Genomic DNA, 16,557 nt, shown 5'->3' with positions numbered 1-16,557 from the left:
TTAGATCTGATTCACCCCAGAATGTCTTCTAAGAACCCAGCAAGCAGTGAAAGTGTTGGTAATGCTGCTAGACCATGTTGACGTCTTATGGTCCTACAAATTCTCTGATTCAGCACCAGTCAGCTTCTGAGGGTGCTGGACTAGAGAGTTTGAACCTATACTGTGGTTTAGAAAGCTCTCATGTAGAAAACATTTTATATTTTGGCCTAATATAGTGTAGCTGCTGATTTCTCAAATTATCTTAACTAAGGAGTATCTTTGACTCTGACTTATTGTTTACTTAAACTTTCAAACCAACTGAGTATCTGAGCAGAATTTTGAGGCCTATAAATCCCACTTTCTGATAAGTAAAGGGATAAGTTAGGCATGTTAAAACTTGTTTGACTAAACGGCTAACAGAATAGGAATGAAAGTAAAGAGTATAGTTAGTTGGCACACATTCAAGATATGTGTAGACATTTCTCTCCTTACAGCCCCTACCCAATAAAATAATAGAGGACAGCTCAGTTTTCTTTTCTAATTTTGTGCCACCATATATCACGTATATTTGGCTAACAATAATATCATATGCCAGGACAAACAATACAATTATTATCTTTTAATGTAATGTGATTTCTTTGGAAGAATGTAAAGGAATTCTGTCAAAATGTCTGAGGAAAAAAAATTAATCTTTTCTTTTATGCCTTGAAAAGTGCCTATCTAATAGACCCTGGTGCCTGTACATCAGTTTAAATATTGCTTTCAAAAGTTACAATACAGTGAGCCCAATCAACATAGCTTCATACAGTTAGAGCGCCAGAATAATCAAACAAATCCCCCACTACTCCTCACACCCATCAAACGACATGGAAAAGGAATGGGTTTTCCACAATGTGCTGACATTAACAAATTAAAATTACTTTAAATTAGGGCTGGGGGTACAGTAAGATTTTATTCAAAATTTGAGAGCAATGCTAGCAAATTGTCCTGCCAGTAGCTCCCTTACATCAGAAGGCTCTAGCATGAATACCTCTACTGATCACAAGTATAGAAGTACACCATGGAGTGAGTGGCTGTCTTTCAAGTAAGCAGGTCCCTGTCCATTGAATAGACTTTGTCACATGCACTACTGTTACTTGTGAAAATTTTCTTCACTTGTGCTTTAGAGCTCACCATCTGGTGGAAAGAAAGAACGTTAATTTAACTGTGACATTTTCGTGATCTTTTTGTAACCTTTTTGTTTTGAGAAAGAATATACCATTCAGAATACAGGCTAGGAAGGCTTTTCAGAAAGAAAGAAAGTAATCAACATGGTTAGCTCCTATTTGTCAAGCATGTGACTAAAATGAAGAGTCATGGAAACCATTTGGTTGATGTTCAAATTAAGGATGGTAAGTAACAGTTAATTGACTAGTCGAGTAGTCAATAGAATTTCCATCAACTACTTGACAAGTTGATAGGCACTTCTGCATTCCTCCTTTGAAATATACAAGAGACCCACTGGGGGCTCTTGTACATTTCAAAGGAGGAATGCAGAACTCCAAGTCTTGCTGACTCTGGGCTGCACACAGGTGCCAGCTTTGAAATGTACAAGAGTCCCCAGCGGGGGCTCTGGTGCATTTCAAAGAGGCAGCACAGCATGGGGCCTGGGGCAACGGGAGACTCAGAGTCTCTCACTGACCTCGGGCTCCATGCTGCGCTGCTGATTTGAAATGCCATGCAGAGCCCGGGTCAGCTGGAGATTTCCCAGCTGATCCCAGGCTCCACACGGCATTTCAGTGGATCCCGTGTTCCACTGAAATGCCGTGCAAAACCCGGAATTAGCTGTGGAGTCTCTAGCTGATCCTGGACTCAGTTGTGCGGCACTGCCACTTTGAAACGCCGAGGTGGAATTTAAAGGGGCAGCACCGCACAGCTGATCCCGGGTTCAGCTGTGCAGCGCTGCCACTTTGAAGTATTGCCTCTCCTCCCCTCCTTTTGCTGTCTCTATCAGATCGACTAATCAACTGACTATCGACTAATCAACTGACTATCCGATTAGGGAATCGACTAATCAACTGACTATCCGATAAGCATTTGCTTATCGATAATCAACTAGTCCTTAACATCCCTAGATCAAATATCCAGATCCAAGTTTAGGATCCTTTGAAGGTTTTGCTTTATTTGGAGCTTCATCTATGAGATGCGGTAGTGTACACAACTGCAATTTGTGTGTTCTTTGGCACTGTTTTCAGCGGACAGTACTGTATCTAGTTCATATGGGGAACAGGAATCATATCTACACAACACATTCATAATAACATATATCTCACAAAATAGAATTCACGTCTTCATAACCTGAAATTTCAGTTTTTTCCTAAAGAAGAGATCCTTGGTGATACACCTTGATACGTCTACCACATATATGGTCAAAAGACCCCACATTGTGGCAATCCTTGGAGTTGAAGAAGTGTGGATGCTGCCCTCATTAGAGACTTTAATGTCAATCCGAATTTACCCTGGCCCTAATCATCTAAGGTATTTAGGCTCCTAACTTCCACTGAAATCAATGAATCTGGGCCCTAGTGATTTATTTCTGAGAAAGCATTTTCAGATGCTCATTCCATTAGAATAATAGAATACTAAAACTGGAAGGAACCTTGAAAGGTCCAGTCTCCTGCACTCATGGCAGGTCCAAACACCATACAGATAATCCATGACAGAGGTTTGTCTATCAGTTAAGTATGTGTTAAGTATCTCCCAGCATGTATCCTTCAGTGTCAAATATATATTTTAATTTATTTGGCCTCCTCCCTTCTCCCTTTTTTTCCAGCTCCATTTAAGAAGCAAGCAAATATTAAGACATTACTGTTTGTTCCAAGGATTTGAATTAACCAAGTCAATTTCAGTTGTGTTTTGGAATCTTCATTGATGTTTTTTCTGTAAATAGTTTATTCATTTCAGTAAATTAAAAATGTCTTGTAGTTTAAAATTAAAATCAGGATTTTTAAAATATATTTTATAGGAATTTGAAGATGACTATGTGGAGTTTAAAACCAAAATCCTGGATTTTGACAGACGTCTTGGGTCACTCCTTTGTGTAGGATTTCTTGACTGTTCTGGTTTAGAATCAGCATTCAAGGTCAGTTTTGAATAAACATAACTATACATTTGTTCTAGATTATGGGGCTGAATATTGTTAATTCAGAAAAAATATTGAGTCACTAATACTCACGAATAATAAATATAAAGTACTTATAATAATACCTTGAAGAGTGCAGTTAATCTTACGGAGGTTATACTAGGACGTCTCAAATCCTAGTATAGCTGGAGACTAATGTTGGTCATCACCTGTAAGTGAGAGTTTGTGAATGTCTTCAGTGGGAGCAAGAGCAGCCCTAATATTTTTTAACACTACAGGCTGGACCTCCCTGGTCCGGTACCCTCAGGACCTGACCAGTCCCGAATGAGGAAATTTGCCGGATCACGGGAAGTCCCCTGCCACTGGCTTCCCAGGACACTGCCTCTCCCTCCAGCTGGTTCCACTCCAGCCCTCCTGCTACAGAGCTTGGGCTTGGCTCTGGCCCACTGCTGCCAGCTGGCTGGGGCTCTCCAGGTTGGAGCGCCCCATCCACCGCTACCCTGCTTCTGTTGGGGATGGGGCTCCGTGGCTGCCCTGTTGTGCTGTGCCCAGCTAGGGATCTCTACAGTCCCAGTGGTGGGGCTCCTCTCTAGGGATGTAAGAGACTAGTCGACTATCCCATAAGCAGAAGCTTATCAGATAGTTGACTTGTTACGTGACTAGTTGCTTCCTCCCCCTTGCTCCCTCTATCAGAGAGAGGCAGTGGGGGGGGGGGGGGGAGAAGGGGAGCTGAAAAGCCGGTTCCCTCCCAAGCACTGTCTCCATGGGGGGCAGGAGAGGTAGAGGCACAGCGGAAACAGTGCAAGCGGGGACTGAAACAGTTTTCACTCGCGCCACTTCTGCTGCAGTTCTGCTTTTGAAATGTACAAGAGCCCCAGCGGGAGCCCCACAGGGAGCGTGGGTCAGCAGGGGGAGTCCTCCACTGGCCCTGTTTTCCCTGAGGCATCTCAGCCTTTGAAATACATTTCAAAAGGAAACCCTGCAGGGAGCAGGGGGCCAGCGGGGGCTTCCTTTTGAAATGGACAAAAGCCTCACAGGGGCTCTTGTCCATTTCAAAGACTGAGGCACTGCAGGGAGACTGGGGCCAGTGGGGGAGTCCTCCACTGTCCTTGCACTCCCTGGCGGGCTTCCTTTTTAAATGTACATTTCGAAAGGAAGCCCTGCGCCCTTGTAGACTAATCGAATAGTCGATGGAAATCCCATCGACTATTTGATTTAGTTAATTAATCTAAATTTAACAATCCTACTCTCCCTGCTGAACTCCTGGCTGGCTAGCACTCCTGGGTGCGTTGGGCTTTCTGGTCCAGCCCTACCCATGATCCCTGCTGGACCACGGGTGTTGCCAGAACAGGGAGTCCTGGATTTAGGAGGTTCAACCTGTACAGACATGTAAGTAAAGGGAATGCAAATCCCTTCCAGACATTGATCCACAGTTAGGGCCTGATTCAAAGTCTACTGACTTTGGAAAACTCCTCATTTCAGTGGGCTCTGGATCAGGTTCTTGTAATCCTATCCAGAAAAGTATGTGAGTGTTTTGTTTTTTAAGCATACAAGTAGTTCCATTGGGCTCAATCCAACAAGGTACTGAGAGCATCCTGACCTGAGGCAGAAAGGATGGGTTGAGCGAGTGGTATGCAGGGTCACATGCTTCCCCAGATTTCTGACTTCTATTTCCAGGATAGTTGGGCTTGCACAGTGGCTCAACGGTTGGAGCTGAGTCTCGTGGAACTCCATGGAGATCTATGCAGGGCCATTGGAGCAGGAGATGGCAGCAGGCAGGGGGCAGGGCTGTTGCCAGCACCCAGAAGTGAGGAGCTGGGGACTAGCAGATCCATCTCTACCTTCCCTGAACCCCCACACGTGCTGGGCTGCATAGAAGCTTCACTGGCCATTGAGCCTTGCCAGAGGTGGCCCAGTAGGGGAGGGCACCCTGAGCCGGAGGAGTAGTGTGCATGTGGCTGCTTCCTTGTGCACAAAATCTAGGGGATGGAGAAGCCTTGCGCTCCCTGGGCAGGGCCTGCACCTAGTGGGGCAGTGAAGGGGTTCTGAGGTCTTGCATGAAGGCCACTGTGGAGCCTGTGGGTTTGGGGCATGAATGGGCTGGAAATCGTTTCTTTCTGTTGCACTCCAGCATTTATCTGAGGAGCAGAGAGACTCCTCTCTGCCAGTGTTTCACAGGGCTCTGGGCAGCTTTGGCACATGCTGGGCTTGGCTTTTCCTAGGCAGTGTCCTGTGTGGGAGGGCGTAGCCCATCAAGAGGCATGGTGGGAGGAAGAAATCTGCTGGGCAAGCTGTGGGTCTGCTCCTGCCAGGAGCAGATTCTCTGCACAGCACAGGGAGCAGGGGGTGCTCCACTGGGGGTTAATGGAGTAGCAGCAAGCAGTGCTCCCTCTAACATTTTCCAGCCTTGGGCAGGTTGAAATTTCTTATGTGCACCACCAATGTTCAGGTTGTATGTGAAGGTGCAGTGTGTCCCAGTACAAACAAAAAACCTAGGTATAAATAAATATACATTTTAGACTGTCCATGGGTATGGAAGACAATATATTAAAACAAGGGATAATTAACAAGGAACAATGCTTACAATGTTTATTTAATATGAAATCAAATGGAGAAAACTAACACTATCCTTGGAGTACATGTATTATTGTTCTTTCTAACAACTCAAGCTAATAAAAGAGGGCATACTACAAATAGCTATATAAATAAATCAAAGACATGTCCATTAAGTAAAAGGCTAAAAGGCTTTAAGATGCTAAACAAATCTGAGTCAACTGGAAATAGTCATGCTCTTCTTGAAAATATTAATATAATATTTACTGACACTGGAAAGGAGAGTGAAAGACATTCACTCAGGCTTATGCACTTTCTCTGGGGGATGTTTAGGATCCATGCTCTGCAAATGAAAAAGAGATAAAAAGTTCTGTTTTGAAACAGAGAGAGAGAGAGAGAGAGTGAGAGTGTGTGTGACAGACAGACAGACACACTGACTGACTGAAAAAGTAGAAGCCCCTCAAGCACTTTTCTGGAATCCAACTCCAATCGAAAGGCCAAACAAATTAAACAGGATCCACAGTAAAGTTCTTCTAGTTTTAACAATTTAACATGTATTAACTAGTGATGCAAGATTATTTAAAAAATCATTGAGATCAGAATTTGCAGATATCTACAACACTAAAAAAAATCTGTTAAAAGAACCCTTTCCTTTCTTACCTTAAGACATTAACATCTATGTAAACTTTGTTTGAAATGTAATCATGCAAATGTCATGAGCCAAGCCTTTTGTTCCAGTATTCAAAAACAGCCTAAAAGCTTTTAACCCACTTGAAATTTTCACACTATTTTGTACAGTCTGCTTCAGCCCAGGAGAGAGTCCTATGTCTGCAGCCCAACCAAGGTTGCTGTGCTGAGACTGTCTGGCCCTTGCTGCCTGCAGTCCAGATGAGAACAAGCAAAGACACCCCAAACAAACCCCCCTCTGTCCCCACATCACTGCACAGACTTCAGCACTGCCTCTCATTTCCCCCGCCTACCGCATGCAGTTTGCTCCCTCTCTTCCAGACCAGAAAGCTAGAGGAGCATACTAGGTTTCCTCACAGGAGGCTGCAGGCAAATCCAGCTGTTTCAATCACATCCTCTTTCGTACTTAGTGCATGCTCCAAACTCCCCTCCCCCTCTGTTCCTCTCCTAGCCACCTACGTCCCCCCTCCCTCCTACTTATGTCCCCTCCCATACCAGCACGCTCATTGTCTGGAGCAGGGGGCTTCTGATGCTGAGGGAGTGTCCCTCCCCATCCAGGAATCTCTCTGCACGGCAGTCTTAAACCTCTGGACAGGGCTCAATTAGCAGCTGCACAGCCACCCTGCCATGCAGTTTACAGGGAACATTGGCAGCAAGGCTGGGGGAGAGGGCGCAGCTGAAGGGGCAAAGAAGGGAGGGTACAGTGAAGGAGGAGACAGTGAGGAGGAGAGCATGCAAAGGGCTGATGGTTAATTGTCCCCCAGAGCCTTTAAATTGTGCTCCCTCACTATCAGAGCTACCTCTTGCCTCTGCCTGAGTGGGAGTGTAGATCATTTCTCACTTCCCAGAAACCCCCAACACCTTCAGGAAGTTGACCCATAGAAAATTATGGCATCTTTGTACTTGTATATAATTTGGTATTTGTATATCTGAGTATTTTTAAAACATACCTAATATGCTTATTTGTCTGGTTTTGTGGCAGTAGATTGTCTGCATGTGAGTAGCATGGTAATACTATTGATGGAAATTTTGCTCACAGTTTATGTTTTGAGTGTTTTGTGTATTGGGTGTGGGGGATGAAAATTAAATAATGGCAGATGAAAAATAGTTCTATGATCTTTTTTTTTATGTTGTCACTAAACCCTACTGCTTTATTCAGCCGTTGACCAACTATTTGTTTGCCTTTGGATTCTATAATACTGAACATAAGGTACGGAAAACAAATAACTATCAGGACAAAGTAAACATTGTGTCTTGTTAGGTAGTAGCTACACACCAGGTAGATTATACTCGAATTGTGTCAAGGTAGGTCTTGGAAACCGTTTAATAATGCACAGTGTGTCTAAGACAATTGCAGTTAATATTCAACTAAATAATTTGAAGTGTATTTTTCTAAGCTTGTCACCTTGGATGCAGTTGAATGTATGCTTTGTTGTAACTCCTTCTCTCCTTTTTAAACATATGCTATTTTTCACAATGAGTTAGGATACAGTGTTAGGAGGTCGGGTAATTTTAAAAATCCAGTTAATGGATAATTTATGGACTTCAGTTCTGTTAACCTTTAAATACTCCAGACATAGCATTTGCCATGAAAACTGAATCTAATATAATCCTCTAGCTTTTAGGTTGCCAGATACTGGACTTTTAGAAAGTCATTAACCTATATAAGAACATAAGAATGGCCATTATGGGGCATTCCAAGATTCATCTAGCCCAGTATCTTGTCTTCCAATAATAGTCAATACCAGGTGCCCCAGAGGGAATGAACAGAACAAATAATCATCAAGACTACGTCAACACTGCAACGCTATTTTTGGATACCGGAGTATCCCAAAATAGCTATCCCGCGTCTTAACAGAAAGCCTGTTATTTCGTGCTCGCTACTCTGACGTCCCTGTAAACCTCATTCCATGAGGAGTAAGGGACATTTTGCAATAGCGGGCTATTTTGAAATTTGGCACTGTGTAGAGTGCCAAATTATGAAATAAGCTATTTTGAACTACAGTGCAGCGTGATGTAGCCCAAGTGACCCATTCCCTGTCACCAGTTCCCAGTTTCTGGCAAAATTGAGGTTATGGACACCACCCCAAGGGTGATGCTATGGGCAGGAGAGGCAAAGCCTGGCAAGCAGCCAGCAATGTGGGAAGGGGGCGGGGGAGGCGACATTAACTTTTTTGACTGCCATTGCATATTGAGTGAATTTTTCAGAGGATTATCCACAATGATTCCAAAACATCTTTCTTGAGTGGTAACAGCTAATTTAGACTCTATCATTGCATGTGTATATCTGGGATTATCTTTTCCAGTATGCATTTATTTGCGTTTATCAACAGAATTTCATCTGTCATTTTATTGCCCTGTCACCTAGTTTTATGAGATCCCTTTGTAATTCTTAGCAGCCTCTTTTGGATTTAACTATCTTGAGTAATTTTGTATCATCTGAAGATTTTTGCCATCGCACTGTTTACCCCTTGTCAGGGCTGTTTCCCACTCTGGCACTCTGAGTGCAGAAGATGGGGGCCCGCAAGAGACCTTAAATACCTTGCCTCTATAGGCTCTCCTTACAAAAACTCCCCAGAATCACTGAATTTTTGGGGAATAGCTGCCACCACCAAGTGAAATAAAATAATAAACCCTTTCTTCTTGAACCCAAGAAGAAAACACTCCTTTACCACAAGAGAGCTTGAAAACAAAGAGAAAACAACTGAGCTGTGTCTAGACTGGCAAGTTTTTCCTCAAAAGCAAGTGCTTTTGCGGAAAAACTTGCCAGCTGTCTACGCTGGCTGCTTGAATTTCCGCAAGAACACTGACGATCTCGTGTAAGAAATCAGTGCTTCTTGCGGAAATACTACGCTGCTCCTGTTCGGGCAAAAGTCCTTTTGCGCAAAAGCTTTTGCACAAAAGGACGAGTGGACAGCTCAGATTTGTTTTGCACAAAAAAAGCCCCGATAGCGAAAATGGCAATTGGGGCTTTTTTGCGCAAAAGCGCATCTAGATTGGCCATGTATGCTTTTGCGTAAAAGTGCTTTTGCGGAAAAGCGTCCGTGCCAATCTAGACACTCTTTTCTGCAAATGCTTTTAAAGGAAAACTTTTCCATTAAAAGCATTTGCAGAAAATCATGCCAGTCTAGATGTAGCCCTGCAGTCTCTGGTAGCTGACTGAGGCATGCACACACACACAGACAAACCTCCTGTGTCTTTCCAGGACACAAGACTCAAATCATCGCCTTAAAAAAGGTGATTTTATTAACAAAACAAAAAGATATACTTGATAAAGCACACTTCATTGCCTCGTGTTACAGAGCAACTGAATAAAATAAATTAAAACACAGAGAACATCTCTGGGTACGCTCTTAGATAGTGAATGGGGGAAGGAAGGCATAAATGCACACAGAGAAGTTTAACCAAACAACCAAAACAAAGAAAAATACCATGATTGCGACTGAGTACACTTTTTCCCTCTACTTACAATCCATGTCGATTTGTATTTCAAGGCCCAGTTCACTCCCATGTCCAATATTTCTTATAGGCATGATAATTTTGATTACTGCATCTGCTCCCTCTAGCCCTTAATTTAGAATTCTCTTTCAAAAAGAGCAGGCAAGGTATCTACATACAATTCACAGGACTACGTAGCACTTTAAAGACTAACAAGATGGTTTATTAGGTGATGAGCTTTCGTGGGCCAGACCCACTTCCTCAGATCAAATAGTGGAAGAAAATTGGCATGACCATATATACCAAAGAATACAATAAAAAAAATGAACACATATGAAAAGGACAAAACAAATTTCAGAACAGAGGGGGGATGAGGTGGGGAGGTAAATGTCTGTGAGCTAATGATATTAGAGGTGATAATTGGGGAAGCTATCTTTGTAATGGGTAAGATAATTAGCGTCTTTGTTGAGACCTAGGTGTAAAGTGTCAAATTTAAGCATGAATGACAGTTCAGAGGATTCTCTTTCAAGTCTGGTGTTAAAAGGTCTTTGAAGCAAGATGCAGGTAGTTAAGTCCTTGAGACAATGCCCTTTCTGGTTGAAATATCAAGACATTGTTTTTTCTTTGTGATCCTGTCTAATATCTGTTTTGTGTGCATTGATTCTTTGGCGAACTGTCTGAGACGTTTGTCCAATGTACATAGCAGACGGACACTGTCAGCACATGATAGCATAAATTATATTTCTGGATGAGCAGGAATATGTGTTCTTAATCTTATAACTGAATTGGTTAGGTCCAATAATGGTATCCGCAGAGTGAATATGTGGACAAAGCTCGCCATGGGGTTTGTTGCAAGGGAAAGTTTCAGGGTTGGTATTAGTGTGGTATGTCCTGTGGTTGTTGGTAAGAATCATCTTGAGGTTGGGTGGTTGTCTATAGGAGACTGAGTCTGTCTCCCAGAGCTTCTCGGAGTTTAGTATCCTGTTCCAGTATAGGTTGTAGTTTATTGATAATGTGTGGGACGGGTTTAAGTTGGGGGCACTTTTTTGGTTCTCTTATTATGTTTTTGAACCTGGGACGTACATTTAAGGGTACGTCTAGACTACATGCCTCGGTCGCCAGAGGCATGTAGATTAGGCTACCAGACATAGGAAAATGAAGCAGCAATTTAAATAATTGCCGCTTCATTTAAATTTACATGGCTGTCGCGCTGAGCCGACAAACAGCTGATCAGCTGTTTGTCGGCTCAGCGCGATAGTCTGGACGCGCGGGTGTCGATATCAAAGGTATTGTCGACCACCCAGGTATGCCTCCTGGGATGAGGTATACCACCCAGGTATGCCACCAGGTATACCTCCAGGTATACCACCCAGGTATGCCTCCTGATCAGCTGTTTGTCGGCTCAGCGCGGCAGCCATGTAAATTTAAATGAAGCGGCGATTATTTAAATCGCCGCTTCATTTTCCTATGTCTGGTAGCCTAATCTACATGCCTCTGGCGACAGAGGCATGTAGTCTAGACGTACCCTAAGTTGAGTCTCTATTATGGTGTCTTTAAAGGTGACCATTTAGCTTTCAGGGAACCTAAAACTAAATGTTTAGATAAACTAGTGGGACCACATTAGATCAGTAGACCAGTGCCTCATTGGGAAAGGAGGAAGATCTCTGGACTGTGGGGAAAAAATGAGAAGATATCAGAGAAATCACAACAGTCCGCAGGCTAGGATTTTGAAAGGCGTCTAAGAAAGTTACTTGCTCATCTTCAGCTTTTAAGTGACACGCATTAAACATTAATACCACAACCTTTTTGCAGTGAACTTTAGTACAATTTAATAGCCTATTGGCAAATATATAGGGCCAGATTCTCAACTGGTGCAAATTGCAGGTATATATCCATAAAGATCTGGTCCATTTGCTTTAGGAATACTATTTTTGGTGTGAGAATTTTCAGTGCGAAATAAGACTAAAAAGGTACTCTTGATACATATTTGAAGTATTATAAATGATGGAATCTGACACACTTTAATTTTTATAGCTTTTAGCCATCTTTGGCTATTTTCTAGAGAAACCTGTTATCATGGAGATTTTTAGCCCCAATTACATCATCTTACTGCAGATGCTTGATGAAGAGCTGGATAATTGCAAACACTTGTATGATGAGCACATTAGGCAGGTATGTAGCAAAGCAAAATAAAGCAATGTTTTCCTGTTTTTGTTAGGTGCACCTAATGAACTCTAATTCATAATTGCTTATATACTCATTTCTGCTATATTAACACTTGCAGGTGGAAGAGGGGAAGGAAATCATAAACAAAAATATGCCATTTACTTCAGGAAACCTTAAATGGTCCAAAGCTCTCCAAGAACGAATACAGATATTCTGGTCAAACTTTTCATATCTGTCACACCCGTAAGAGTTCACATTTATTTATGTATGACTATAACATTGACAGCCCTTGAAAATGGCATTGTCAATTATTGGTGAAAGTAATTTGTCTATGTGAAAGTTGTCTGTTTCTCTTAGGAATCTATCAAATATGAATTGCTTACATGATATCATTTTTCAGATTTCTCGATATTGCTTTATCGACCTTCTGGCTTTAACAAATTCACTTGACATTATATTTTTGCTGTAATATCAATATTTGAGAGATGGAAACATTTTGTTATCAGACTGGTGTTGACAGGAACTCAAAATGTAACTTCTGTAAAAAAAAATCTGTATTTATAGATGAAATTTTAATGGTTTCACATAGAATTTTATTTATTTTTATTAACATAGCACCCATGATCCCCAGTTGTGGACCAGGATCTACATAAGCCTCTAAAATTACACGATAATCTTGCAGGCTGTTTACTGTATATGTGTTTTCTATGTGTCTAATCTTTGATGTTAAAACCAAAATAGCATGTATATGAAATTTTGGGCACAGTTTTGGAAGCTGCCATATGGCCCCTTTGCAACTGTGGCACTTTTTGATTAACTTCCTTGTTTGTGCATTGGAATTGTTGATGCCAATACAAGTTGAGGAATAGTTTTAGGGCTTGAATCTGCAAAAAGATCCACGCATATAAAAACATGAGCCAAATCAACTCTCTTTGCAGAGTTGGGACCTTCAGGAGAAAATGCTGATACACACACAGTGATTGCCTCTTATAGGTATAACCTCAGAATTGCTTTTTAATAACGTTATCTTTATTTTGTACATCAATAAGAAGGGGGGCTAGGGAAGGGTAAGTGGAAGGAGGTGAGGGAGGAATGGGGTACGAGCCCCCGATGGGGAGGACTGGGCTGGCTCTGCGGGCTTCTGGGGGTGGAAGCTCTCCTGCAGCCCCCCGATTGCCTCCTCTCCCCAGATGGCAGCCTGCGGCAAGTGCAGCCGGGCTGATGGCCGAGTGCTGTGATGTGCCCAGTGTGGGTAGTCCGGGCAATCCAAGCCAGAACTTCTTTGCAAGCGGGGCACCCCTTAGAACTGTCTGTCCGGGGTGGGGGTCGGGACCCTTTAAGCGCAGCCCTCGGCTAGCCTGAGACAGCATCTCCACGCTCTAAGTCCTCCTCTGATGCCCTGCCAGCACTGCTTCCGGCCATCCTTAAGCCCTGTTCAGAGTCCACTCAATGTGGACTTGCTAGTTCGAATTAGCAAAACGCTAATTCGAACTAGTTTTTAGTTCTAGACGCGTTAGTTTGAATTAGCTTAGTTCGAATTAACTAATTCGAACTAAGTTAGTTTGAACTAGCGCTGTAGTGTACACATACCCTAACTTAGTTCAAATTAGTTAATTCGAACTAAGGTAATTCGAACTAATGCGTCTAGAACTAAAAACTAGTTCGAATTAGCGTTTAGCCCCCCTTCCTGATGTACAAAATAAAGATAACGTTTCTTCCAAAATTGACTCTGTCTTTATTGAACAAAACTGGGGGAGACTGGGAAAAGGAGGTGGGAGAGGGGAAGAGAAAGGCTGGGAGAGGGGAGGGCAACTAACATGATCAGGGGTTGGGAACAGGTCCCAGATGAAGAGAGGCTACAGAGACTGGGACTGTTCAGCTTAGAAAAGAGGAGACGGAGCGGGGACAGGATAGAGGTCTCTAAAAGCAGGGGTTGGGTGGAGAGGGTGCATTCAGAAAAGTTCTTCCTGAGTTCCCATAAAGAAGGACTAGAGGACACCAAAGGAAAGGAATGGGTAGCAGGCTTGAAACTAGTAAGAGAAAGTTGTTGTTCTTCAGAAAGCAAAGAGTTAACCTGTGGAACTCCTTGCTGCAGGAGGCTGTGAAGGCTACAACTAGAACAGACTTTAAAGGGAAGTGAGATCAAGTCATGGAGGTTGGGTCCATGGAGTAGTCTTAGCCAGGGGGTAGGAGTGGTGTCCCTGCCCAAAGTTTGTGGAAGGCTGGAGAGGGATGGCACGAGACAAATGGCTTGGTCACTGTCTTCGGTCCATCCCCTCCAGGGTCCCTAGGGTTGGCCGCTGTCGGCAGACAGGCTACTGGGCTAGATGGACCATTGGTCTGACCCAGGACGGCCATTGTAAGCTCAGGGCTCAGGGTCGGGGGTCTCAGTGGACCCCCTTGATTTTCATGCACACCTGCTCCTGGGTGGCCAGGCTGGCAGCTCTCCTGCCCTAGACGGCCACTTTCCTGTGCCTAGTGCGGAGATCGTGGACGAGGTCCACGATGTCCGCACTAGCCCAGGAAGGTGCCCGCCTCTTGCGGTCCAGGGCAAGCTCCCGGGAGCCGCCAGCCTGGTCCCGGGAAGAGGGGGTGGGCTGGGGGACATCGGGTGGGTGGCTCTGTGCCATGCCAGGTGCAGGGTCTGCTGGCTGGGTGCTGGCAGGCTTGCACCTGGCACGGGCACCGTAGCCAGCCCGTGCCCCTTTAAGGGGTCCGGGGCCGGGAGGGGGACATAGAGTTTCCCTGGTGTTGGCCAGAGTGGCCACCAGGGAAACCTGGGGAGGGCTAGCCTTCCACTAGTTCGAATTAAGGGGCTACACACCCCTTAATTTGAACTAGTAAGTTCGAACTAGGCTTAAGTCTCGTAAAATGAGGTTTTCCTAATTCGAACTAAGCGCTCCGCTAGTTCGATTCAAATTCGAACTAGCGGAGCGCTAGTGTATCGCCTATTAAAGTTAGTTCGAACTAACGTCCGTTAGTTCGAACTAACTTTGTAGTGTAGACATACCCTTAGTTCGAACTAACTCTGTAGTGTAGACATACCGTAAGTGACTTCTCTCTTTAGATCCAATACACTTAAGCCTCTACTGTACACCCATGGTTCAGAGGAAGAAGCGGTTCTGTATGCTGCCACTACTGTTTTCCCCACATGGGGGAATGGCAGCATGCAGAGCTGCTTCCCCTGAGGCTTTTCCCCACCACTCCTCAGTGCTGTGTGGGCTGTGTCTGAGATTGGCATGGAAAGTGGAGCCTCATGTGGGTGTGGGGCAGCAGGTGAGTGACACACCCCCAGACCCTGCAGTGCCCTGCAAAATCTTTAATCCAGCATATCCAGTTTCCCAAGGTTGCTGTATTAAAGAGACTCAAGTGTATATACTTTTTAATATGAAACAACGCCATGGATGGAGTTTTCCACTAAGAAAAAAGATGTGTACTTTGATAGTGAAACAAAAACCAGCACAGTTCTGAAATAAGTGTGGAATAATCAGTGTGAAAATCAGCCTTTTGGAATGTTGGGCAATAGGTACACCAGTGAGTAAAGTGAGGGAGCAAGCCCTCTCCCTTCTCCACAGCTTTTTTTTTTTTAATTTTCAGTGAAGCGTAGGTCTAATGTAGTGTTTCTTGAAGTGGGCAGCACTGCTTCCCACAACTTCCCTTGACTGGAAACAGTGTAGTGCAGCCAATGGGAATTGCAAGACTCCATTGCTATGGACACTTAGAGGGGAAAAAAAACAGCGCTGGTCCTCCAGTGGCTTGCCCGGGCGGGCCCATGACCCACTTGAGATACACTGGTCCAATGCATTCTCACTCTTGGTCTCTCTTCAACTTTTTATGTGGTTTGGATGAGGAAATTCGATTTAACTAAGAAAATAGTTAGAAACAGAGGACATTGTTTAAATTTTAACTAAGTCAGAGGTGAGATTTTTGCATCTAAACACATTTGGCAATGTTATTGTCAATTATTAACGAATAAAATAGATTGTGTAATTTGTTTCTTTTCCAGAATCCTGACAAGTCTTGAGACAGCTTTAGTTTATCAGAAATATATAGAGCTGTTGACATTACTTGACAAATATGAAGAGAAGGTCTATGGTGCCTGGAAAGCTCAGGTGGATGAAGTTTGTCAGTTTAATTTAGATCAACCACTAATTAAACGCAATCCTGAAAATGGTCTCCTAAGTGTGAATTTTGACTCTAAGGTATGATATAAAGTATTACAACTAAATGTGTATTGTGCGGTGTTTTTTCCCAAAATTAGAAATACTGACAGTGTTGTAAATTTGAAATCTTCCTAAAGAGAAATTAATATTTTGGTATATATTTAAATCATAATGCTTGGGGAAAATGCCTTTGCCTTATGCTTCCTATGATTGTTTTCATTATTATCTTAGTTTTTCAGTTGGGAAATATGGTTGTCCTGTGCTTGCGTTGGAGAGAATTTTCACTTTTTCAGAAATAAAAAGGCTGTTTTACAGGTTGAACCTCTCTAGTTCAGCAACATCCATCAACTGGCATGATTTTAGGTAGCTGGCAGGGTTCTCTGTAAGGTGCATGCCTGCATGGGTGCACACCAAAAATTTCAGTCCTGCCTACCCTCTCAGCAGAGCCGT

General features: G+C 43.4%; 1 protein-coding gene across 4 annotated transcripts in view; it reads left to right on the top strand.

Annotated features, from left to right (window-relative positions):
- Nucleotides 1-16,557, top strand: part of DNAH11 (dynein axonemal heavy chain 11) — a 273,839-nt gene that overhangs the window by 44,277 nt on the left and 213,005 nt on the right. For 2 of the 4 annotated variants that reach the window (XM_075922225.1, XM_075922224.1), the window contains exons 9-12: nt 2,984-3,100; nt 11,813-11,950; nt 12,063-12,187; nt 15,951-16,146. In XM_075922225.1, the coding sequence (XP_075778340.1) occupies nt 2,984-3,100; nt 11,813-11,950; nt 12,063-12,187; nt 15,951-16,146 (576 nt within the window). The remainder of the gene's footprint in view (nt 1-2,983; nt 3,101-11,812; nt 11,951-12,062; nt 12,188-15,950; nt 16,147-16,557) is intronic. The other 2 variants (XM_075922226.1, XM_075922227.1) reach the window with 2 other exon arrangements.

The sequence above is a fragment of the Pelodiscus sinensis genome, chromosome 2 (genome assembly GCF_049634645.1).
Source record: "Pelodiscus sinensis isolate JC-2024 chromosome 2, ASM4963464v1, whole genome shotgun sequence".
NCBI classification, from domain to species: Eukaryota; Metazoa; Chordata; order Testudines; family Trionychidae; genus Pelodiscus; species Pelodiscus sinensis.
The sequence above is the reverse complement of the archived record's forward strand: the minus strand, read 5'-3'. Positions and strand labels throughout refer to the sequence as shown.